A 26,463-nucleotide genomic window follows, 5' to 3' on the forward strand; every position below is an offset into this window, starting at 1 on the left:
ATTCCCAAAAAAAATTCCCTTTTAAGTCCAATTTCCGTATTACTCACGGGTTGTTACTTTTAGTCCAAATGTTCAGAGAAAGAAGTCAGCGCTCTCCGTCCATGGCATGCGGCTTCACTCAGCAGGGGAAGCAGTCGACTCACAGCACCGCACCGCTCTCCGTCCCCCATTCTGGAGCCTTTAAAAAGGCTCCTTCGCGGGTCGGGGGGGCGCAAATGGTGCCCGCCGAGTCACCAGGTCCACAGGCTTCAGCGCCTGTGGTTTCTGAGGGTCCCTGCGTCGCCGCCGCGGCAGGACCCGACCCCTGCTGAGCCGATTCCCTCCGGAGCTCGGAGGGAATCCGCCATTAGGCAATGGCGCTAACCCGGAAGTTGTTGTTGTTACAGCAATTATACACTGAGCTGTGCTCCTTCCTGTGGAGCAGGAGGAAGGAGGATGCAGAATGAAGCCTCTGTTTCTATTTGGCACTGTTCAGACATAGTGGCCAAGCCATAGCTTGTTGTGTTGTGAACAGACTTCAGACTTACCTCCTCCAATCGCTTTCCAAACCTTGCAACCCCCCCATCCAGTTTAAATAAGCTGAGGGTCTTGGTGAACCACTGAATTTTCTTCTTCTTCTTCCTGTTGTAGCAATTGCAACACACTGTGCTAGTTGCAGTATGACTGTTAATTGTATTTTTAATTGCCTCTTTTATTTCTTACATATTGTGTTACAACTTGAATTCCAGGGAACCTTTTCCAAGTGTCTCATGTTCACGCTGGCTGTTTCTAGTCTATCCTGTTCACTTTGTGGGCAGACTGGGCTGCTGAGTACTCACAGATGCTCTGCAGAACACCTCCATAAAGCTCATGGACCACTGCTGATCTGCAGGCTTGGGAGCCCCTGGTATAAACCATAGTTTGTAATATCCAGATTGGAGAAACCATGGGTTGCTTAAAACAGGAAGGGAATTGTAGTTCATGGTGTTGGAAGAGGGAGTGCAGTAGTGCTTTTATGACAGCCAAACCATGTTGTTTGAACCAGGCCTTAACTTTTCTCTTTAACCGTTGGTGAAAGTTTATTTGCTGGTGGAGGTAAGGTATTATTGGACAGTTTCTGTAAATCAAAATTTTTGTTGGGACTGCTTGCACTGAACTGTATTGTGTTTCAGAATTCACATAAGTGACTTGGAAAGCTGTCACAGATTCATGGTTATAGGTGCCATAAATATTTTAATAATACAGTGGTACCTCAGGTTACACACGCTTCAGGTTACACACGCTTCAGGTTACATACGCTTCAGGTTACAGACTCCGCTAACCCAGAAATATTACCTTGGGTTAAGAACTTTGCTTCAGAATGAGAGGAAAGAGAAAATCTTGGAAAAGATAAAAGAAGGGGAAAGGAAATTAAGATTGAAGCCAAAATCACAAGAGATTTTAAGAGAAATTAAATTGTATCAAACACAATATATGGAGCTGATGAATCAAGAAATAGAATGGAAAATTAAACAAATGAGGCAAAAGACCTTTGAATCTGCAGATAAATGTGGCAAGTTATTGGCTTGGCAAATAAAGAAGAGACAAAAACTCAACACGGTAACAAATTTAGAAGTGGATGGAAAGAACATATGCAACCCAGTGGAAATTAGGAACTGTTTTCAGAGTTACTTTAGACAATTATATACACAAGGGCCGCAGAAAGATAAAGACATACAACAATTCCTCGAGAAAAATGGGCTGAAAAAGATTTCCCAGGAAAGTAAGACAATTTTGAACCAGGAGATATCAGCACAGGAAATAGAAGATGCCATTCAAAACATGACGTTGGGCAAATCACCTGGACCGGATGGATTGACTTCCAAATACTACAAAGTTTTGAAGGAAGGACTTATACAACCTTTGAAGGAAGTCTGCAACGAGATCATGAAGGGGAGAAGGGCACCCGATACGTGGAGAGAGGCCTACATTACACTTATACCAAAGACAGACTGAAAAGACCCAACTTAAGAACTACCGACCCATCTCCTTATTAAATGTGGATTATAAAATCTTTGCTGATGTTTTAGCAAAGAGACTGAAAAGAGTTTTGATGGAGGAGATTCATGGAGACCAGGCGGGCTTTCTCCCGAAAAGACATTTGTCGGACAATGTAAGGAATATAATTGACATTTTGGAGAAGTTGGAAGTGAACATAAACACTAAGGCTGTTTTGATATTTGTGGACGCCGAGAAAGCCTTTGACAATATTTCTTGGAGTTTCATGTTGAAGAACCTCCGGGGGATGGGGGTAGGCCAAGGGTTTGAAAATGGTATAGGTGCAATATATTCCGAACAGAAAGCAAAATTAATTGTAAATAATGTGGTAACAGAAGAGTTTAAGATTGAAAAAGGGACACGACAGGGGTGCCCTATCTCTCCATTACTTTTTATATCGGTCCTGGAGGTTTTGCTTAATATGATCAGGAGGGATCAGTTGGTTAAAGGGATTCAGGTCGGAGCTAAACAATACAAACTGAGAGCATTTGCAGATGACCTAGTACTTACATTGCAAGAGCCAGAAGCTAGCACGAAAAGAGTTTTGGAAATAATTCAAGAGTTTGGTCAACTGGCAGGATTTAAATTGAATAAGTTAAAGACTAAGGTATTGGAGAAAAATTTAACACAAATTGAAAAAGAAAGGTTTCAGAATGAGACGGGGTTGACTGTGGTTAAAAAAGTGAAATATCTGGGTGTGAACATGACAGCTAAAAATGTGAATTTATTTAAAGATAATTATGAAAAACTTGGTTAGAAGTGAAAAAAGATCTGGAGATCTGGTCAAATCTGAAGCTTTCCTTGTTAGGTCGAATTGCAGTCATAAAGATGAATGTATTGCCAAGAATGTTGTTTTTGTTCCAAGCATTACAAATAATGGATAAAATGGACTGTTTCAAGAAGTGGCAAAAAGATATATCTAAATTTGTCTGGCAGGGCAAGAAGCCCAGAATTAAATTTAAGATACTAACGGATTCAAAGGAAAGAGGGGGGTTTGCCCTGCCAGACTTTAAATTGTACTATGAAGCGGCAGCTTTCTGCTGGCTAAAAGAATGGCTGCTTCTTGAAAACACAGACATTTTGGATTTGGAAGGATTTAACAATATTTTTGGGTGGCATGCATATTTGTGGTATGACAAGGTTAAAGCGCATAAAAGTTTCAAAAATCATATTGTCAGGAAAGCACTATTAAATGTCTGGGTTAGATATAAGGACTTGCTGGAAAATAAGACTCCAAGATGGTTATCACCAATGGAAGCTAAGGCAGTTAAAAAGCTAAATATGGAGTCGAAATGGCCAAGATATTGGGAAATCTTGGAAAAGGAAGGGGACAAATGGAGATTGCAGAGTTTCGAAAAATTAAAAGGGAAGGTGAGAGATTGGTTACATTATCATCAAATAAATGAAGTGTTTAAATTAGACAGTAAAATAGGCTTCCAGGTGGAAAAATCAAAATTAGAGACTGAACTGTTAGAATCCAGTACCAAGAATTTGTCAAAAATGTATGATTTGCTGCTGAAATGGAATACACAAGATGAAATGGTAAAATCAAGTATGATTAAATGGGCTCAGGACATTGGTCATAACATTATGTTCGCTGATTGGGAAAAGTTGTGGACCACCGGGTTGAAGTTTACGGCGTGTAACGCCTTAAGAGAAAATATAATGAAAATGATTTATAGGTGGTACATAACCCCAGTCAAGCTTGCAAAGATCTACCACTTGCCTGATAATAAATGTTGGAAATGTAAAGAAAAGGAAGGTACATTTTTTCACCTCTGGTGGACGTGCCCGAAGATTAAGGCATTCTGGGAAATGATTTATAATGAACTGAAAAAGGTATTTAAATATACTTTCCCCAAGAAACCAGAGGCCTTTCTCTTGGGTATTGTCGGCCAGGGGGTGTTAAAGACAGATACAACTTTTTTTATGTATGCTACAACAGCAGCTAGAATACTTATTGCAAAGTACTGGAAGACACAGGATCTACCCACACTGGAAGAATGGCAGATGAAGGTGATGGACTACATGGGCTTGGCAGAAATGACGAGCAGAATCCGAGACCAGGGAAGAGAAGCGGCGGAAGAGGAATGGAAGAAGTTTAAGGACTACTTAAAGAAATACTATAAAATTAATGACGGCTAGAATGATGTTGGGCTTAAAATAAATGGTTACTATTAGTAATGGTTAAGACGGAGAAAATAAGGATGACTAACATAAATTTATTATAAAATAAGGGAAGATTCGCTGAATAATTGTAAGAACTTGGAATACAGAAACGGGAAGCAAGAGGAAGTCGAGGAAGTAAGGTTTAAGAAATTAGGACATGAAATGGTACTTGTTTTTTGTTTTGTTAATGTTTTTTGTTCGTTTTTGTATGTTTTGTTTGTGTTAACACAAAAATTGTTTAATAAAAAATATTATAAAAAAAAAAAGAACTTTGCTTCAGGATGAGAACAGAAATCGTGCAGCGGTGGCGCAGTGGCAGCAGGAGGCCCCATTAGCTAAAGTGGTACCTCAGGTTAAGAACAGTTTCAGGTTAAGAACGAATTAAGTGCTTAACCTGAGGTACAACTGAATATTGCAGGGAAGAACTATTTAAATAAGAGCCACCAGAGAAGGATTGGAACAATTGTTACAGCACTTTTGGTTTTTGAATACACACTCCAAATCTAGCTGTCTGTTTCTGTCATTAATAGGTATTTGGCTTAACCCTTGGCCTTACATGTATATAGTGTTAAAATCAAGGGGGCTTACTCCCAAGTGCCTGGTTTTTTTATTATTTAAAGAAAAGAATGATGTGTTTAGCACACCCTAATCGTAGGCCTTCACCTCCACCTCGCTTATGACTTTCTTCCTGATTCTATTGCCAGCCAACTTTTAAATTGCTGTTTTTCCTTCCTTGCACAAAGTTCCCTATGTGCATATTGAAACTGTTCGAAATCCTCACAGTAGGCAAAATGGGTTAATTTGCATTTATAAGTACACCAGATATTATGCAGCACATTGAGACAGGGATCAAAGCTAATGGAAGCTCAATCATCTTTGGTCCAGTACCAAAGAAAATGTTTAAGAGGTGTTGATAGTGTCTATTCCTCCAATCTAGCTGCTTTTTCTGAGGCGAACCATGAAGTTAAATGGTTTAACACAGCAGCTTTATAATACCTTTCAAAGCGTGGGAATACAATACCCTCATTCTCAGCTCACAAAAGGTCAGGAGCCAATTCTTGCCATCTGATCAATATTAAATGTTGATTGCCCTCTTAAAAGACAAAGTCCAGCAACTGGAGGAACGTGTAGCTACGCTCCAAAGAATTAGAGAGCTGGAGCTCTTCTTGGAAGCAACAGAGCACACCGTCTCCACCAAGGAGGAGACAGGGGACTCCCCTGAGAAGGAGGCTAGTTCATCAACACAGGAGCCAGATATATGGAGAAACGTGACTCAAAGAAGTAGGAGGCCCAGGGTTCGCTCTGATTGTTTAGAAATACACAATCGCTTTGAGGTCCTCTCCCCTAGCATGGAAGACGAAGAGCAGACTCCATTTGAGGATCTCTCCCTCATTACAGTTGGTCAGGTATATGAAGACGAGCAGCAAAGTCAGCCCTCAGGGAATGTACAGGCGACCTTGGAACGGACAGCTGACGGAAGAACCCCGACCAGACCTAAGAGGAGGCGTGTAGTGGTGATAGGGGATTCCCTACTGAGGGGAACAGAAGCAGTGATCTGTGGGCCTGACAAGATGTCTCGGGAAGTGTGCTGTCTCCCCGGGGCTAAGATCCAAGATGTAACTGAACGACTGCAAGGAATCATAAAACCCACTGACAAATACCCCTTCCTCTTGGTTCATGTGGGAACCAATGACACTGCAAGCAATAGCCTCCAGAAGATCAAAAGAGATTACGAGGCTCTGGGCAGAAAATTGAAGCAATTAAATACACAAATTGTCATCTCATCTGTCCTCCCAGTTGAACGACGTGGCCCAGGGAGAGAGGGAAAAATAGTGGAAGTGAACAACTGGCTTCGCAAATGGTGTAAACAGGAACGGTTTGGATTCTTAGATCACGGAATGCAGTTTCTTGAAGATGGACTTCTGGCAAGCGATGGGCTGCACCTCACAACGGTTGGGAGGAATGTTTTTGCAAAAAATCTCAGAAACCTCATCAGGAGGGCTTTAAACTGACTAATGTGGGGGAGGGAGACAGTGCTCCTGAAGGTAGGAGTCTATCAATTGATGAAGATGATCATCCAAATGTCATAGACCGAATGGAGCAAACAGCACACAGACCTAGTGGTGAGAGGAAAAAGTCCTTAAATAAGAGACACGGGGGAATGATTAATGGACTTCAATGTCTGTACACTAATGCGCAAAGCATGGGAAATAAACAAGATGAGCTTGAGCTCTTGGTACAGCAAACTAAATATGACATAATAGGCATCACTGAAACCTGGTGGGATAAGTCCCACGATTGGAATGTAATAATGGAGGGATACAATCTATTTCAGAGAAACAGACCAGACAAGAAAGGAGGAGGAGTGGCGTTATATGTCAGGGATGTGTATACCTGTGAAGAGATCCAAGATTTAGAACCTCAAAGCCAAAGTGAGAGCATTTGGGTCAAAATTAAGGGAGAGAAGAATAACAGTGACCTCATTGTGGGAGTTTACTATAGATCCCCAAGCCAAACGGAGGACATAGATGATGCCTTCCTGGAACAGATGGCCAAGCATGCAAAAGGAAGGGAGATAGTAGTAATGGGGGACTTCAATTACCCGGATATTTGTTGGATGTCAAACTCAGCCAAGAGCATAAGGTCAAACAGATTCCTCACTGGCCTTGCAGACAACTTCATTGTCCAGAAAGTGGGAGAAGCAACAAGAGGAACAGCCATTTTAGATCTGGTCCTAACCAATGTTGATGACCTGGTTAGTGGGGTAGAAGTGGAAGGATCATTAGGCATGAGTGATCATGCTCTTCTGAAGTTTACTATACAGGGGAAAGGAGCAGCCAAGCATACTAAGACTCAGTTTCTCGACTTTAAGAAAGCCGACTTCATAAAACTTAGGGAAGTGCTGGGTGAGATCCCATGGACAGTAATACTAAAAGGAAAGGGAGTTCATGATGGCTGGGAGTTTGTTAAGAGGGAGATAGTAAAAGCACAACTTCAGGCAATACCAATGAGACAGAAACATGGAAGGTGCCTAAAGAAGCCAGGGTGGCTATCTAAAGAACTTTTAACTGAGTTAAGATTAAAAAAGGATGTGTACAAAAAATGGAAAAGGGGGGAAACCACCAAAGAGGAATTCAAACAAATAGCCAGCATGTGTAGACACAAAGTCAGAAAAGCTAAAGCACAGAATGAACTCAGGCTTGCTAGAGAGGTTAAAAGCAACAAAAAAGGCTTTTATGGGTATGTTCGTAGCAAAAGGAAGAACAAAGAAACAGTGGGGTCACTCAGAGGAGAAGATGGTGAAATGCAAACAGGGGACACAGAAAGGGCTGAACTCCTCAATGCCTTCTTTGCCTCAGTCTTCTCCGATAAAGAAAACAATGCCCGACCTGAAGAATTTGGAGCAAAGGATTCAGCAGAGGAAACACAGCCCAGAATAACTAAGGAGATAGTACAAGAATACTTGGCTAGTCTAGATGTATTCAAGTCTCCAGGGCCAGATGAACTGCATCCAAGAGTATTAAAAGAACTGGCAGATGTGATTTCAGAACCACTGGCAGTCATCTTTGAGAATTCCTGGAAAACAGGCGAAGTCCGGGCAGACTGGAGGAGGGCAAATGTTGTCCCTATTTTCAAAAAGGGGAAAAGAGAGGACCCAAATAATTACCGCCCAGTCAGTCTGACATCAATACCAGGGAAGATTCTGGAGCAGATCATTAAGCAAACAGTCTGTGAGCACCTAGAAAGGAATGCTGTGATCACCAATAGTCAGCATGGATTTCTGAAAAATAAGTCATGTCAGACTAACCTGATCTCATTTTTTGACAGAATTACAAGCCTGGTAGATGAAGGGAACGCAGTGGATGTAGCCTACCTTGATTTCAGCAAGGCATTTGACAAGGTGCCCTATGATATTCTTGTAAAGAAGCTGGTAAAATGCGGTCTTGACTATGCTACCACTCAGTGGATTTGTAACTGGCTGACTGACCGAACCCAAAGGGTGCTCATCAATGGTTCCTCTTCATCCTGGAGAAGAGTGACTAGTGGGGTGCCACAGGGTTCTGTCTTGGGCCCGGTCTTATTCAACATCTTTATCAATGACTTGGATGATGGACTCAAGGGCATCCTGATCAAATTTGCAGATGACACCAAACTGGGAGGGGTGGCTAACACCCCAGAGGACAGGATCACACTTCAAAACGACCTTGACAGATTAGAGAACTGGGCCAAAACAAACAAGATGAATTTTAACAGGGAGAAATGTAAAGTATTGCACTTGGGCAAAAAAAATGAGAGGCACAAATACAAGATGGGTGACACCTGGCTTGAGAGCAGTACATGTGAAAAGGATCTAGGAGTCTTGGTTGACCACAAACTTGACATGAGCCAACAGTGTGACGCGGCAGCTAAAAAAGCCAATGCAATTCTGGGCTGCATCAATAGGAGTATAGCATCTAGATCAAGGGAAGTAATAGTGCCACTGTATTCTGCTCTGGTCAGACCTCACCTGGAGTACTGTGTCCAGTTCTGGGCACCACAGTTCAAGAAGGACACTGACAAACTGGAACGTGTCCAGAGGAGGGCAACCAAAATGGTCAAAGGCCTGGAAACGATGCCTTATGAGGAACGGCTAAGGGAGCTGGGCATGTTTAGCCTGGAGAAGAGGAGGTTAAGGGGTGATATGATAGCCATGTTCAAATATATAAAAGGATGTCACATAGAGGAGGGAGAAAGGTTGTTTTCTGCTGCTCCAGAGAAGCGGACACGGAGCAATGGATCCAAACTGCAGGAAAGAAGATTCCACCTAAACATTAGGAAGAACTTCCTGACAGTAAGAGCTGTTGGACAGTGGAATTTGCTGCCAAGGAGTGTGGTGGAGTCTCCTCCTTTGGAGGTCTTTAAGCAGAGGCTTGACAACCTTATGTCAGGAGTGCTCTGATGGTGTTTCCTGCTTGGCAGGGGGTTGGACTCGATGGCCCTTGTGGTCTCTTCCAACTCTATGATTCTATGAAATATCAATATTGCCATCTGACTCACCTTTCTGAAAATTCTTTATGTTTAAAAAGTAACAATGCACCCATGGGTCCCTGGGCATCAAGCCCCTTGTACTCCAGTTTGAAGGATAAGCTGGAACCCCCAAAAGCATTGCTTCTAGCATAATAGAATAATAGAATCATAGAACTGTAGAGTGGGAAGGGACCATGAGGGTCATCTAGTCTAACCCCCTGCAATGCAGAAATATTTTTGCCCAATGTGAGGCTTGAACCCATGACTCTGAGATTAAGAGTACAGTCTTACCTCGGGTTGAATGTGCTTCAGGTTGAGCGCTTTCGGGTTGCGCTCTGCGGCAACCCGGAAGTAACAGAGCGCGTTACTTCCAGGTTTCGCCACTCGTGCATGTGCAGACACTCAAAATGACGTCACACGCATGCGCGGAATCCGCAAAACGCGACCTGCACACGCGCAGACACGCCATCGCATCTTATGTTCTGTTCAGGATGCGAACGGGGCTCCGGAACGGATCCCATTTGCATCCCGAGATACCACTGTACCATTCTCTACTGACTGAGATGTCAGATTCCCGTCAGACAGCCCATTCCCTTCATGTCCTCCTTGTGAGCTTCCCATGATGCATCTGGCTGGCCAGTGTTGGAAACAGAGTGCTAGATTATTTATTTAGTCAGTTAAAAGCATTTTTATCCTGCTCTTCAGCAAATAATAAAATACAAATGTGACCTTAGTGTGGCTTTATAAATAGACAACAGCAGTTTACTACAAAGCCCAGCTTTCAGTTGCCTTTTGTGGCTGCTCATTCGAGGACCTGGGCATCCTTGTCAAAGTGCTGCTGTTTTCACCTGTACTTTACTCTTCAAACAGTGCACAGAAAATGCTCACTTTCAAAAAGCAGTTCTCTGCAACTGCCCAGGAGTAGCAGTATTATCCCTACAGATCCTTGCAAGGCTTTCTGTTACTTCCACATCTCTCTCTGAAGCCAAGAGAGTTCTGCAGAGATTCACCACCCACCTCTCCCCTTCTTACTGCATCACTGACGTCCCTGGCTGTTTTGAGAGTGATGCTGGAGTTGGAAAAGTGCGAGCTGTGTTACCATGCCGACAGTGCATGATGTTTTCAAATTGTCTAAAATTGCTTTTTATCTGGCAAACTCATATTAGTGTGGTGGCTGGGTGGTTTCATGCCAGTCAGTTTACAGGGTTACGTGTGAGTTTGCCAGCTGCATAAGGAATGTGAAAATAAGTTGGGTCCATCTTTGCAAAAAATTGATAGGTAGTGATTGTGGCTTGTAGAAATTTCCTTTCATTTCTGTGTCTAATTGCCTTGTTGTACACTGCCATTATATAAACAAATGAAGAATAACTTGCATCTGAACTTCTGTGTGTGTGAGAGGTGTTTCATAAATCTGGAATAGATCTGACTGATCATCTGGTCCCCCGAGCAATGATCTCAGCAACGGAGTTCAAATTGTAAACATCGAAGGAACGATAATAAACAGTAGTGACATTTGAATTGAATTCTTAAAACCTTAAAAGTCGAAACCTGGTCATAAATATAAGCACCAATTCTGTGAATTGGCCATATTTCCACTGTTATTTGTAGCACAATACTACTTATAATGTCATATTTTTTATAAATTGCTTTCTGGTCATTGACCGTATTAAAGATATTTGATTTGATTTTTGATCATTTGGTCCCCAAATCTTGATGTGATGCATCTCGACAATAGTGAAAGTACTATTTTTGGAGTGGATTGTTTTTAGTTGTTGTAGTTGTTGTTTTTTTTAAAAAAGAAGTGCACTGCCAATCCTGTTCTCACACATTTCCTAAGCCAGGATTAGCCAAATGCCTCCTAGATGTTGGATTGTATCTCCCATGATCCCTGACCATTGAGCATGCTGGCTGCAGGTCCAACAGCATCTGGAGGGCACCATGTTGACTAACCTTGCTCCAAGGAGCCGCATTAGCAAACCCTCTGATTGCTGTGTAGCTTGTTCAGTATTGACCAGAAATGATTTATCTCCAGCTCTGCAAATATCATGACAAGAATCATGTGTCTTCTGCTCTCTCTATAAGTGTTTTATTAGATCCCAGCAATGAGAGACCCAGAATGTTGGACCACAGAAGAGCCTGATGGATCTGACTAATGGCTCATATAGTCCAGCATCCTGTTCTTAGAGTGCCCAATCAGATGCCCGCGGGAAGCCTGCAAACAGAACCTGAGCACAACAGGACCTCTTCCTTCCTGGGGATCCCAGCAACTGCATACCCTCCAACATTTCTCCGATGAAAACAGGGATGTCCTATTTAATAATAATAATAATAATAATAATAATAATAATAATAATAATGCCCTGTCCATCTGATTGGGTTGCCCTAGCTCCTTTGGGTAGCTTCCAATGTATCTAAAGGTAAAAGGGACCCCTGACCATTAGGTCCAGTGGTGGCCGACTCTGGGGTTGCGCTCTCATCTCGCTTTATTTATTTATTTTTTAAAAGCTTTTTATTAAGTTTCAAAAGTTATATAAAGACATAACAGAACAAAAAATACATTAATACAAAAATAGAAACAGACAAAAACAAAGAAAAAACAAGAAAAAACAAAAAAAACGAGTATACTTTCTAACCCTTATTTTCTTATAACTTACTTCCCCGACTTCCTCATACCTCCCCTTTCTGTATTCCAGATTTTAATTTATTAATTCAGCAAATCCTTTCCCTGAATTTCATTTAAATTTTTAGCTTTCTTTTCTTTTTGCTTATCCGTTACAGCTGAAAACCACATATATTCTAAACCAGCGTCATACTAACATTCATTAATTTTGCAATGTTTCTTAAGATAGTCCTTAAATTTCTTCCAATCTTCTTCTGCTGTCTCTCTCCCCTGGTCTCGAATTCTGCCAGTCATTTCTGCCAGTGCCATGTAGTCAATCACCTTCATCTGCCATTCTTCCAAGGTGGGTAGATCTTGTGTCTTCCAATACTTCACGATAAGTATTCCGCTCTCATCTCGCTTTATTGGCCGAGGGAGCCGGCGTACAGCTTCCGGGTCATGTGGCCAGCATGACTAAGCCGCTTCTGGCAAACCAGAGCAGCGCACGGAAATGCCGTTTACCTTCCCACCGAAGCAGTACCTATTTATCTACTTGCACTTTGACGTGCTTTCAAACGGCTAGGTTGGCAGGAGCAGGGACTGAGCAACGGGAGCTCACCCTGTTGCGGGGATTCGAACTGCCGACCTTCCGATGGGCAAGCCCTAGGCTCTGTGGTTTAACCCACAGCGCCACCCGCATCCCTCCAATGTATATAAAAACAGAATAAAACATTAAACATTTAAAAAAGCTTCCCTATATATGGGGCTGCCTTCAGATGTCTCCTAAAGGTTGTATAGTTACTTATCTCCTTGGCTCAGGGGGTCAGATAATTCCATACCCTCCAACATTTATCCAATGAAAATAGGGACATCCTAAGGAAAAGTGGGACATTCTGGGATCCAATCAGAAACCAGGTTGGCTTCTGCAAATCCGGGTCTGTCCCTGGAAAGCAGGGACTTTGGGAGGGTCTGCAGTGGGTATTCAGAAGCATTGCTGCTTCTGACTGGGGGGCAGAGCAGAGCCTCCACCCTGCTTGTGGAGTTCCTATTAGGGCACCCGGTTGGCCACTGTGGGAAATGGTAGATGCTAGACTGGCTGGAGCATGGTTTTGATCCATCAGGGCTCTCACGGTAGCCATATGCATCACCATGAGTTGGATGAAATTGTAACAGAACGCCAACTTTGTTCCAAAATTGTTGCTCTCTCTTTTGGAGTGACTGTGTATCCTTCTGGTTATATCTGCTCCTTAGTCTTAAAACTGTTGGGTTAAACGCCAGCCTTGACACACTAGTAACAGCTGTGATTTATGTATTTGTTGTTCTTTAGTCCATGCCTGCAGAAGAGTTCTGTGTAACTCAAAAAGTCACTTCTATCATTTTATCATCACAGTGCTTGCTCTGTGTTTTTTCTTCTGCCGGACTTTGGGGCTATAGAGGGTGGGTTTTAGCAGAGCTCTTTCAGTGGGGCTGTCACGGGTGTTGTTTAAATGCAAGGGGCGGAGACATACAGTGTTTCTGTAGCGAATAGGGGTGATTTTCAGCTGCTTGTGTGTTAGAGGCAGGCAGGGGCCACGGACCTCTGCAAAAGAAAAGAGGAATGGGTCTCTCCCCGCCCCCGCCTGTTTTGTTCTAGAGGTCACTATTGATTAGAGGGGAAAAGGTGAATGACCATGGCTTTTATTTATTACAAAAGATCACAGTGGGGGATCTTCACTGCAAGAAGCAAGTAGTCACTGACCCATGAAAACCTGTCCTCTCCCCACAGCCTTTCCCTTTTTACTGCAGCTAGACTTTCTCATTTAAACATCAGCTGCTGTCCACATTGAGGTGCTGGTTAATGACTAAGCAGCCACTCAGCCCCAAAGTGACTTCATTACTTTTCAGGTGATGGCAGTTGGGTCAGTGGTAAAGCCCATGTCTTGAACAGGATGTATGAGCCATTAGTGCTGAGTTCTTTGCTTTTGGTGGGTCCAGTTGCTCTAAAGTTTGGTTGTTTGCGTGGTTTTGAAACCTACCCAGTTCATTGCAGAGACAGCAACTGATTGAGATCATAGAATTGCAGAGTCGGGAGAGACTCAAAGGGTCTTTTGGTCCAAACCCCTGCAATGCAAAGATACTGGTTGCAGTTGAAGTCTCTCTCCAGTGAAAAATTGTTCTTAAGCTAGTTTTGAATCATTTCCCCAATATTTCACCCCAGATAGGAGAGCTATAATTGCACTGGGAACTTTCCACTAGTGGTTAAGTTCACTTTTAGAGTAATAGTAATATTCACACTTTCTCTTAGCAATTGAGTGTTAAGTGCTTCACATTATCTCTGTCAGTGGAAGGCAACTTGAATCAAGTTAAGGCAGCCTTTCCTAACCTGTTGCCTTCCAGATGTTTCTGACTACAAGAGCTGTGCTCACTGAGACTGATGAAAGTTATGTGGTCATATCCATACCATATATTTAAAACACTCTTAAAACACCATAATAGTCATGGCTTCTTCTAATTTATTTATTTGTTGCATTTATATGCCATCTTTTCCTCCATGCAGATCAAGGTGGCTTACATGGTTCTCTTCCTCCCCCACAACAACCCTGTGAGGTGGGTTGGCTGAGAGTGAGGGGCATCACTCAGTGAACTTTGTGGCCAAGTGGGGATTTGAACCCTGGTCTCCCAGGTCTTAGTCCAACCCTCTAACCATTATGCCATAAAGGTAAAGGTAAAGGTACCCCTGCCCGTATGGGCCAGTCGTGACCGACTCTAGGGTTGTGCGCTCATCTCACTCAAGAGGCCGGGAGCCAGCGCTGTCCGAAGACACTTCCGGGTCACGTGGCCAGCGTGACGAAGCTGCTCTGGTGAGCCTGCACCAGCGCAGCACACAGAAACGCCGTTTACCTTCCCGCTATAAAGCGGTACCTATTTATCTACTTGCACTTAAGGGTGCTTTCGAACTGCTAGGTGGGCAGGAGCTGGGACCGAACAATGGGAGCTCACCCCGCCACGGGGATTCGAACCGCCAACCATACGATCGGCAAGTCCTAGGCACTGAGGTTTTACCCACAGCGCCACCCGCGTCCCATACTGCCATACTGTTGGTTAAAGGTGCTGACCTCACAGAGCTCTGACATCCCCAACAAACTACATTTCCAAAGAATCTCCATGGCTGGTAAGAGTGCTTTAAATGTGTGGTGTTGCTGTGACTATATTCCAAAACATTTGCAGGACACCAGGCTGAAAAAGGAGAGGCTAAGGATGGCAGAGGAGTGTGAAAGCTATAGGGTTCCTCATTGACCAGCTTAATACCTGCTGGCTTTCCTGCTGGTGACAATTGCTCTTGAACAGCCTTGCAAATGTGTCCTTTGCCTGGAGGAAGTTTTTGCTCCTTCCACACAAGTAGATAGAGGTGCTTCCTGAATTCTCTTCTCTTGCTTTTTGGCCTTAGAGGCTTAGATGGCTAACAAAGAATCACTATGTTCTGTGATTAAGAGTTTTGGATCAGGCCTGGGGAGGCCCTGATTGAAATCCTGATGGCACTTGGCTTCATGATCCCTCTCATCCCAACCTGCCTCACAAGGTTGTTGTGAAGATAAAATGGTGGCAACCACAAATGCTGCCCAGTCTTCCACAACCCCTCTGGAAGGGATGTCATGATGGAAGATCTATAGCCAGGGTGAGGAGCAGAGCCTCCATCTCCTCTCCTGCTTAGAGGCAGCTGCATTGAGCTTATGGATGTTCCAAAGTTGGACACAGCTGTAGGGGGAAGCCCTACCCACCTCTTACAGGGTGGAAGGAGGCGTGGGCAGGTCCCCAGAGTGTGCAGGACTTTGAAGACCCTGTGATGTCTGGGTCTGCTTGGAATATGGAAGCAGAAGTGGGCCAGTTAACTTTTTCTGTGAGCTTGACTGCCCTAAGTAGCATTCTGCAATTGTTTTGGACCCAGGTTCAATGGCACCCAATTATGTTGTGTGTGGGTTTTTTTACCCCATGTGTCAATATTTCTCCTTCCTTTATAAGACTCCAATGCCTTGCAATAGTAACTTATAGTTGTTCATGTTGACAGGGCTGTGCTTCATTTAATCACAAAGGAAAAAGGAAAAAAGAAAACCTGAACTATGCAATTTGTATGCATTATGCAAATCAATCGGCTTTACCCATATTATCTTAGCTGGCAGGAGGCATTCTTCTTTTGTTGGGCATGCAGAGAGCAGTGGACAGGAGTGCAGGGCATCAGGCAGGCTCATGACCTCTTGGTTGCTGGGGCTCCTCAGCCTTCTTTGGCTTCGGACATTTCATTTGGCAGCGTTTCCAGCACACTCTGATCTCCGGTGTTTTCAGCATCACTGATGTCTCTTCCCTCAGAGGCTCACAGTGGCTTCCCTCTTCTTTCCGGGAGGCAGCTTTATCAACTGGGATTGGGAGTGTGTAGTGTGTGCTTGCTTGCTTGCATGCGGGCTCAGGTATGGGCTGGCCCTGCCCACTTTTGCTTTGGCCACACCCACTGCTGGCATGCAAGCCTTGCAGGGTTGGCTGACGGGAAATGCGGGCCTCCAGCCGAAAAGGCTCGCCACCCCCTTGCACGCCACCTGTAGTCATGAGGAGCATTCAGCCTCTGGCATGCACAAACAGGTCTGGCAACCAGTTTACTTGCACCTGCTGGTTCCAGAAATGTGCTGGATTGTGGTAGAGTGAATTCTTTTCATGTAGGCAGCTGATTTCAATCTGGGACGGATTTCTACAGGTGATGGGACAAGTCTGTGCAGATCTTGTAGAGCAGAATGTGACTGGGCACGCAGCTTTCTCTTTAAGAGCACATTTCCATGTATTTTGCATGTCTGCATGAATGTGCTTGGCTGTCTGAGATGTTCCTGTGCATGAGGAATAAGCTATGAAGGTTGATTGTGAAAATGCGTTTGGGAGCTGGGTGTCACCCTTGTCCCTGTAGGGCCCTCTGTTGCAATGAGGGACACACCTTTTTTCTTGTTTGAATGAGACAACAAAGACCATTCTGAGAGGAATGATCTTAGTCCTGCAAACATTGCCTGCAAACTGTGATCCATCAGCCTGAGTATGACATGCCTAAGGAAACATAGCCTTTTATCCTGGGATTGCTTAGTCAGTAGAGCATGGACTCTTAATCCCAGGGCCATAGGTTCAAGCCTCACATTGGGCAAAAGGTTCATGCATTGCAGGGGGTTGGACTAGATGACCCTTGGGATTCCTTCCAACTCTACAATTCTGTGATTCTATGATACTATGAAGACTCACATTCCACACACCCTGCTACCTAGATCAAGTTTATAATCTTATACTTTCAGCAGACTCTTGAGCAGCAAAAGCTTTGTTGGATTGCTCAGTTTCGAGTTGGATGTGAGGAGTTGCCTATTAGAAAGCCTACCTGTCAGGGGAAAAAATCTGTTGCGAACTGAAGAGCCCTGCTGAATTGGACCCAACTTCCACCTAGTTCAGCATTTGGATTACAGCAATGGCTGGTCAGTGACTCACAAGTGGGCCCAAAGAGGTCTTCCCCTGTTGTTCGTTTTCATCCAGCATCTGGCATTCCCAGATGTACCGTCTCTGTCTCAGGCAGCCATCCCCAGTCAGCAGCCCTCCAGATGTTGTCAGCTTCAAACAACGGAGCTGTAGGATGTTGGAACTAATAGGAGTTGTAGTACAAAACATCAGGAAGGCACTAGGTTGGAGACTGTGCATATAAAGGCTGTCATGGCTGATAATCCTGGATAGCCCTCTCCATGAAGTTTTCTACCGCCCCCCCCCCTTAAAAGCCACCTAAACTGGCTAGGTCTTCTCTTCGTTAGACGGATTGCATCTTGCATTTTTACCAGGGTTTAAATCCCTGCTCCGCTTGTTGGGTGACCTTGGACCAATCTCTGGCTCTCAGCCTAACCTGCCTCAGGGCTGTTGTTAGAATAAAATGGGAAGGACCATGCACACCACCTTGAGCCCCTTGGAGGAAAGGTGAGATATAAATGTAAAAATAATAAAAAAGAAAAGCATCTGAAAGCATAGTTGTGAAAGAACCTAGCAACCATGCTTTTATGGCAGCAGAGTGCTTCCTTTTATCTGAATCTGCTGATAAGAAAATGATTGCGTTAGAGTGAGGGGTTCCACAAAAGGAGAATTGATACATGAAATACAGACCTGCAGTGTGGGGAATATAAAGGGTGACCTGCCTGACCAGGAAGCTGAATCTCTCTGAACACTAAAAAATGCAGAACATTGCTAGAAAAGGTTTGGGATCTTTGCTGTGATGGCAAAATCTATGACATGTTATTTGTGAGCAAAAGAAAAGAAAAACCAGCAATAAAATTGGAAACCATATGTTGAACACTGTGGCCGGGGGAGGGGGGAAATACATTGCTTCCCCAGTCAAAGGGTGGCTTTGTAATGTTTCGGGTGTGGATTTGAATCCTGATCTCCCAGGTTCCAGTCCAGCACTCTAACCACTACACCACACTGTTTCTCATGATTACATGCATTGCATGGTTCCTAAAGAGTTCTAATAGGAACAATTATTGCTAACTAAGTCTTTGAACTTTATATCTTTTCAATTTTTTTCTTTCTATGTGGTTTGTTTGTGGGTGCATTTTTCAATCTGTTATTAAAATTTTCGTACTGTTGTAATATTAAAAACTGTGGTGGTGGTGGGGAATGCACAGCGTTATTTGTTTGGTGCAGAGCCACACGTGGCCGTGGTGCCCTTGCCAGGCGTTCATGGCATTCTTGGAGATGCCTGCCTTACTCCCTGCCAAACTGGCCCTGGCAGGCGCAGTTCCTCCTCCGCGAGAATCGGCCCACGTGAGTGAATGGCCTCATCCTTGCTCTGGACTTCCTCCTCTGAGAGCTGCTTCCCTCAGTAATGTGTCCATGCAGGGGAAGTAGCAGAGTCCCAGCTCCATCCCTGCTGGACAGATCTTGGCCGGAGTGGCACTGGGTCAGTAGAGCAGTGGTGACAGCTCTGGGTGACCCTCCTCGTCCTTCTCCTTGCTTTGGACTGCTGCCTCTGTGAGGCAGGTGAGAGCTCTGGGGAGGCAGCTGCAAAGCCCTGCCCACCCCCACCGCCCTCCTGCTCCGGCTGCTCCGGCTGCTGGGAGGGTTGGGTTTTCCCCACCCCTCCCCTCGCTCTGCCCCTCCTCCTGTGAGGCAGGCAGGCAGGCAGGCAGGCAGGCGGAAGCCTGGGCATGCATGTCACGTCCACCCTGCTTGTTTGGTGGGGAGGGGGGGGAGAGGGCTGGGAGCTCGGCAGTATGATAATGACTCTAGCGTCTGGCAGGAGAAAAGCCCCTGACTGCACCAGGGTGTCTGTACCGCCGCTTCAAGGAGAATGAGGCAAGATGGCTGCTTGGTAGCGATGGAGGAGCTCGCTGGGGCTGAAGGAAGGCTGGCTTTTGGGGGGGAGGCGAGCTGGCTGGGAGGCAGCAAAGGGAAGCGGGCCAGCAGAGGGGGAAGCTGCAGAAGGAAGGTTTGGGGCGAGGTAACAAATGGATTCCTTTCTTATGTTTATGTTCAAAGACCTTTAAGAAAATAAATGCTAGCCTCCCGCACCATCCCTTCCTCCTCCTCCTCCTCCTTCTGAGAGGATTATTGTAAATGGAGGATGAACATTTAAATAGCCCACCACAGGCCTGGCAAATTAAAGCTCTCTTGCATCTTGCTGGATACCTCGTTGTTGTTGTTTTGCTTCAGCTGCTTTCTGAAATTTAGTTTTGATAGTTGTTGTTTTCTTTCTTTCTTTCTATTTTTTAAAAATTCCTCTGCAGGTGGAAGTAAAGGACAATAAAGACACCAGCACATGGGATCGAAAGCCAGCGGTGGAGGTACTGTTTCTTTGTATACTTTTAAAAAGACAAAAGCACTGAAGAGGGATTGGAAAGTGGAAGTACGGCCAACTGTGTGTGTGTGTGTGTGTGTGTGTGTAATATTGCACTAAATCACACACACACACACACACACACACACACACACACACCTCCTGGTTGTCAGTTTCTGAGGCTTGCTTCTCATCCACAGTTGGTGTGTATGTGTTGGTTTTCTTGGAGTTCCTTTGGAGTTCCTTTGCGTCCAAAGAACATCCAAAAGGTGCCCCAGGTTTATGACAGGCAAGCCATGATTTCTCTCTCTCCCTGTTCCCCAGATCTCTGTATGAGCTCATAAAATTATCAAAGGAGACGAGACTCTTTGAAACAGGTGTGACATCATCCTGATGTAACCATGGTGACTGTCTTAACCTTTCTGTGATGTGGCTTGAAGTGACCGCTTGGTAGCGATGGTGCAAAACAGGAACTTTCCCTCTCCTAATTTTGGGGAGGTATCAAAAAGGGGGAAAGCAGGTGAGCAGTTTGATCATGTGCTTGTTCAGAACAAGGCCAGTTTCTGCCTCCTGGTATGCTGACAACTGAAGAGCTTATTTTCCATGTGCCCCCAACAGAATCTGGTCTCATGGGCTGCTCCAGATCTGAGAGCTGCTTGTGGGAAAATCCCTAAGAGGAGGCAGTTATGGTGATGATGAAACACCAAGCTCAGCATTGCAGCTTGTGGCGGTTGGGTGTTCTTGGTAGATATGAGAGGGAGGGGAAAGTGAGTTGGAGAGGCTGACTTTTCTGACTGGTCTGATAGAAGGTCGCACAACCATCTAAAGATTTGGCAATAGTTGCCATCCTACCAACCGCTGGTGATATGTGGGTTGCATTTCTCTATTTCCTGTTATCCAAGGTTTTGTCCTTTCCCAGGCTGTCCTTACACTACACACGCAGGTCCCCCTTGAGTTTGGTCTATTAAATTTCCTAGACACTTTATTCTAGAGAAAGGCTCAAGGTGTCTTACAATTTAAATATGCAAAGGTTAGAAACTAAACCGTATGGCTAAATTCCCAGGACTTACTTAATATTTTCTTATGAAACAATATTCATTGGCCACTTATTGCCAGTGGCTAGGCTGGTATTCTGAAGATACTGGAAATTTCTGGAGGGAATGGCAACCACATGGTATAAGGAAGTCTGCCAGTTAGCACTTGTGAAAAATATCTGACTAAAAAATTATAATTAGTGAGGGGTTTGAAACAAAAGGACACATTTTTAGTGGATTGGTGAACCTTTACTAAAGAAGACATGCTGGAGCCTCCTTTACACTGCAAAAGTGTTGGTTGGTATAACTAAGCTATAATCTGTTCTGACATGTAATGGGCACTAACATCAGAGTACTCTGCAACCACGTGTCCTGGGGCACTTTGGGGAGGTGGTGATGGTTCTGTTCTTATATTGCTCTTTGTTGACCAGTAACGTAAGAAAAAATGTAGTCACCTCATTTGCTGAGGATGAAAAGGTAAAATATAGCTGTGTGTTGTCTGTGCACTGATGACAGAACATTCCAAGCCTCTTGATGACCCCACTCAATGGTTTAATGCAGATGTTAAATAACATGGGGAATATCATACTGGGGAATTGGTGGGGCTGAGCAATATCCCCTCAGCACTACCAGCTGGAGCTACCCATTCAAGTAGGAGGGGGACCAGTGGAAAGCAGTGTCCACCCTCCCAAATTTTGTAGTCTCTGCTGAAGGATATAATGGTGGTATGGAAAACTGCTGACAGATCAAGGAGAACCAACAGGGTCAGATTCCCCTGCCCCTCTCCTGGTACAAGGTGGCCAAAGCAGTCTCTATGCCAGAACAAGGCCTCTACCCCAATTGAAATAGCTCCAGAAAATTGGCTGGTTCAAGGAAGGGAGAACTTACCTGTGTCCTAAAGTTATTAAAGTCTTCCAGGTCCAGAGAGGGTGTCACTGCCTCTTTTAGGTAACCTAGGACCTCTCCCTCCCACAAGGAGACATTGAGCCATCACCTCCTGGCTGGATTTTAATGAGCCACAAGACACAAGGATGCAATACACAAGTAATTGCATGAACAAGAATTGCACTTTGTCCTTGGGCTTCACCAGCAGAAATTCATTCAAGTAAAACCAGAGAGGAGATACTTCTCTAGACCTCACACTTGCTATAATAGTGGGATCCAACCCTAGTACATGCAAGCAGCTTTATCCTCAAAATATCTTACAGATATGGTACAGTGGGCAATATTCATCTTCCTTTGAGCTCCAAACTACCTGGAAAAGTTCAAGCTGGATGGCATAAAGAGGATGCAGTAGAGGTGGAAAAGAGGGTTTTTCTATCACCTCCATTGCTACTGAATGGGCATGAAACATGAACACATACCAATGTTCGGTTGTCTTCACTGGGAATTCCCCCCCCCCACCTGAGCTCAATCTGTCTCCCAGCCTGGTTTATCACTCTCAGATCTGGGGGAGACCAAAGAGCTTTCTGAGCTTTGCCAGACAAGGAAGCCTTCTCAGGAGCAATTGTGCCAGCTGCTGCTCAGCTCTTCTGCATTCCACGTTTCAACCAGGACTTCAACTGGAGAGCCAGCATTATCTGCCGGAATAGCTCGCAGGGCCCTCTGGAAATCCATATTCTCTCTTGGAGGCACATAACCGGGCTCCTGCCAAGTGGGACCACCAGCTTCTCAGACAGCAGATTTTCCTTGGAACTGCAACATCTGAAAAAGGGAGAGAGGAGGGAACCTTTCAAGAAAGATGTCCATGGAGTAGTCCTTTTGACACCCCCCCGGGGGTGAACTCCCCTTTGCCACCCCTTTTGAGATTGCCAGAAACACTGATTCCCACAAGGAAAAGGACATTGCCCCTCTGCTGGCAGTGTTCCTCTAGTGTCCTCCTCACCTTCAAGAGCAGGGCCAGATGGAGAACAAGCACACCTGCTCTGCAGATTGTCCTGCTGCTGCTACTCCAGCTTGCTCTTGAACTCCTCTTCAGTGGCGGAGCTTCATGTTCTGGCAGGCACTGGCGGTGCTGGTGCACGTCCTGGGAGCGTGGTGCCCAGCGTGGGCAGGGGGGCAGCCGCAATGGCACCCCACTGGGATCGCGCTGCCGGGGGCGGTGCACTCCCCCCGCACTCCTCTTCCTCCGATAGTGCTCCTCTTACCAGCCTGTTGAGGCCCCTCCATAGGTAGTTTCATTAGGAGATTCTCATGAATCTGTTCCAGGCCTGCTGGAGCAAATAAGACTCCCAACTACTCAAAAGAACTTTCGGCTGGACCTATTACCTAGACTCTCCTTCTTGATTAAATTGTTCCTACAGATGATTCTCAAACTGGTCTTTGTATCTGCATGTGACCCTTCGGTCGTGACTCACTTCTTTGAGCAACTGATGCACACTGTTATGTTATGGATCTGTTGCTTTTGTTACTGTATCCTATATTTTGTACTGTGCAACAATTTGTTTTAAAATAGTAATTTTAAAAGAAGAAAGTAGTCCGATCATATAACAACTGACTGCTGTATATTTCCTGGCACAATTCAAGTGCTGTTCTAATCTATAAAGCCTTCCAGTTTGGTACCCCAACACTTCTAACAGGTCCAGAATCTACAGTAAGGCACTGCCCTTTAGAACCAATTAAAACCTTGCAGAATAGCAAGCAAATATTCAGCTTACTCAGAACTCTTCATCAGTTAGGATGTTAAACAAAACAGGAAGCCAACATGAGGCGGGGCCTTCTCTGCAGTGGCTCCCCGTCTGTGGAATGCTCTCCTCATGGAAGTTCGCCTGGCGCCTTCATCATACACCTTTAGGCGCCAGGCAGAAACGTTCCTTTTTTAACCAGGTCTTTGGTTGATTTGATTGACATCCTATGCCCTTTTAAAATGTAGTTCTTTTTTTGGGGGGGCATTCTATTGGGTGGTTTTTATTTTGATTATATATTTTGTGGTTTTATATTTTGATTTTGTTCTGTGAATCACCTCCAGGTATAGGGTGCTATATAAATTTAATAATGATGATGATGATTTGGGGGGGGGGGGAGAAGCTGTGAGTGGTGTTGAACTTAGAATGCCAGGGGAGTTTTGCAGATGTTATTGAATCAGGTGCTCAAGGTGTGAGGCAGATTGTAAGAAACAACCTAGTGCTGTTATGTTTTCTCATTTTTTAGAGTATATAAATTACAGTTTTTACTCAGGTCTAGTTCAGGCCCTCATCACCCTAATTGGGTTCCCTTGGAAGGCAGAGTGAAAAAAAGGAAAGGGCAGTGTAGTTGTCTTCATATTAGCAATTCTGGATATTAGTTTTTAGCTGCTATGCTATGGAGAAAATCAGATAGGAACTACGTTCAGGAACATTGCCTAGTGGGTGGAGCACATCCAAAGTTAACTCCCATCTTCAGGTGGTAGACTACCATTTCCTTGTGGTTTCAGGATCCCTCTCATGCATGTCATATAACACTCTCAGCTTTTCTCTCTCCTTTCTCCGTTTTATAGCATCTTGCCTGTTGAGAAGTGCTGAATAACTCAAGGGTTTGCTCACAATTGTGTGATATTTTAATTGGTCCTTATTAAACTCAACATCCCTATTGTGGATTTTGAGTGTTTCTTTGCCACTGTAAAATTTTATTATCTGATTGTTATTCTGTGTTTTCAGATTACATCCATATATGTGGGGGGTTGGGAGGGAGGCTAATGGAAAGAATTCTGGAAACACAAAGATCTTTGTATGGTAGGAAAAGCTAAGAAATGGAGAATTGTGATTCCTGTTAGCTTGTGGCAGCTTGGAACACAGCAGAGTTGAAGGCATTCCCCTTTCCTCCTCCTGTCTCCTGCCCATCACTCAGAAGCAGCACCTCTTAAGTATAGTAGCAGTGCCAGCCCTTTTTTCAGCCGGAACTCACTGGAGCTCAGTTCTGGCACCTGTCAGGTGGGCTCCTTTGCTATTATAAGAGAATAAAGACCATGTTCATGGTGAGTTCCGGGCCCTCTTTTTCTAGAAAAATAGCACTGAGTAGTACTGAGAAATTCCATCCATGTGTGGCAGGACCTTAGAATGCTCCCTTTGTGCATTCTGAGCTTCGCTTTGTATAATTAATGTGCGTGGGGTGGGATTCAAAGTTTGTCTATTCCTCTGAACTTTTTTTTTAAAAAAATGAAGTATCCTATATCTTACTCTAGCATGTTTGACTGCGGCCTTTCAAAGTTAGCTGAAACCTATTGACAGTAATACCACTTAGCATTTTTAGAGTGCATTTCAAAAGTCCAAAGTGAAACTCATTCAGTATAGTCTCAGTCACCGTTAAAAAAGCCCTGGTGGGCAGGCCAAGCTCTTTACCCCCACATCATAGGCTGGTGGGTAGTAGAGTTAGTTGATGAATATATGGATGAGGTGAAATTTGGAATGGGAGAATTTTCCATTCTTCCTGGTGGCTCATTTGCTTCTGCTTCTCTTACGCAGGTGGCGCTGTGGGTTAAACCACAGAGCCTAGGACTTGCCGATCAGAAGGTCGGCGGTTCGAATCCCCGTGACGGGGTGAGCTCCCGTTGCTCGGTCCCTGCTCCTGCCAACCTAGCAGTTCAAAAGCACGTCAAAGTGCAAGTAGATAAATAGGTACCACTCTGGCGGGAAGGTAAACAGTGTTTCTGTGTGCTGCTCTGGTTCGCCAGAAGCAGCTTAGTCATGCTGGCCACATGACCCGGAAGCTGTACGCCAGCTCCCTCGGCCAATAAAGCGAGATGAGCGCCACAACCCCAGAGTCGGTCACGACTGGACCTAATGGTCAGGGGTCCCTTTACCTATACCTCTTACATTGTCCCGTGGAAGCAACAAGTACCCCTCCCTTTTTGCAGCAGGAGTGAGTCCAAAACATTGAAAGACATTCATGAACTGTTGCAGTTAAAACCTGAAATTACTTTGACACATAGCTACCTTGTGCTTGGAGATATATACAGTGTAAGGCTCCCTTCTTCAAGAAGCTCAGTGCAAGCATAGCAGTGCAATTTGTGTAAAATATTGCTATATTAGTCTCAAACATTATAATGACCATCTGCAATTGTTCAGTAAAGCATGCAGTTATAACCTGAAAAATATAGCTCTCCTATGCAGTCTTATGCTCAGTTCTGGGCATCACAGTTCTAGAAGGATATTGACAAACTGGAATGTGTGCAGACGAGGGAGACCAATATAATCAAGGGTCTGGAAACTTAGGAGGAACAGTTGAGAGAGTTGGGCATGTTTAGCCTGGTAAAGAGGAGACTGAGAGAATATATGATAGCTATCTTCACATATCTAAAGGTCTGTTTTATGGAACGTGCAGCAATCTTGTTTTCTCCTCCTCAAGAGGGTAGGGCCTGAGCCAACGGAGTCAAATGGTAAGAAAGGAGATTTAAACTAAACCAGGGTTCCTCAAACATGGCCCTCCAGATGTTTTGAGACTACAATTCCCATCATCCCAGTATGTTTCTGAGCACAATTCAAAGTGTTGGTGCTGACCTTTAAAGCCCTAAACGGCCTCGGTCCAGTATACCTGAAGGAGCGTCTCCACCCCCATCGTTCTGCCCAGACACTGAGGTCCAGCTCCGAGGGCCTTCTGGCGGTTCCCTCCCTGCGAGAAGCCAAGTTACGAGAAACCAGGCAGAGGGCCTTCTCGGTAGTGGGACCCGCCCTGTGGAACGCCCTCCCACCAGATGTCAAAGAGAAAAACAACTACCAGACTTTTAGAAGACACCTGAAGGCAGCACTGTTTAGGGAGGCTTTTCATCTTTAATAGACTATTGTATTTTAATATTTTGTTGGAAGCCGCCCAGTGGCTGGGGAAACCCAGCCAGATAGGCAGGGTATAAA

At 44.6% G+C, this 26,463-nt stretch overlaps 1 protein-coding gene across 1 annotated transcript in view; it reads left to right on the plus strand.

Annotated features, from left to right (window-relative positions):
- TET3 (tet methylcytosine dioxygenase 3) overlaps nt 1–26,463 on the plus strand; it is a 110,094-nt gene that overhangs the window by 16,398 nt on the left and 67,233 nt on the right. Inside the window, exon 2 of the mRNA XM_053401462.1 lies at nt 19,555–19,611. Within this exon, the coding sequence (XP_053257437.1) occupies nt 19,555–19,611 (57 nt within the window). The remainder of the gene's footprint in view (nt 1–19,554; nt 19,612–26,463) is intronic.

The sequence above is a fragment of the Podarcis raffonei genome, chromosome 8 (genome assembly GCF_027172205.1).
Source record: "Podarcis raffonei isolate rPodRaf1 chromosome 8, rPodRaf1.pri, whole genome shotgun sequence".
Lineage (NCBI taxonomy): Eukaryota > Metazoa > Chordata > Lepidosauria > Squamata > Lacertidae > Podarcis > Podarcis raffonei.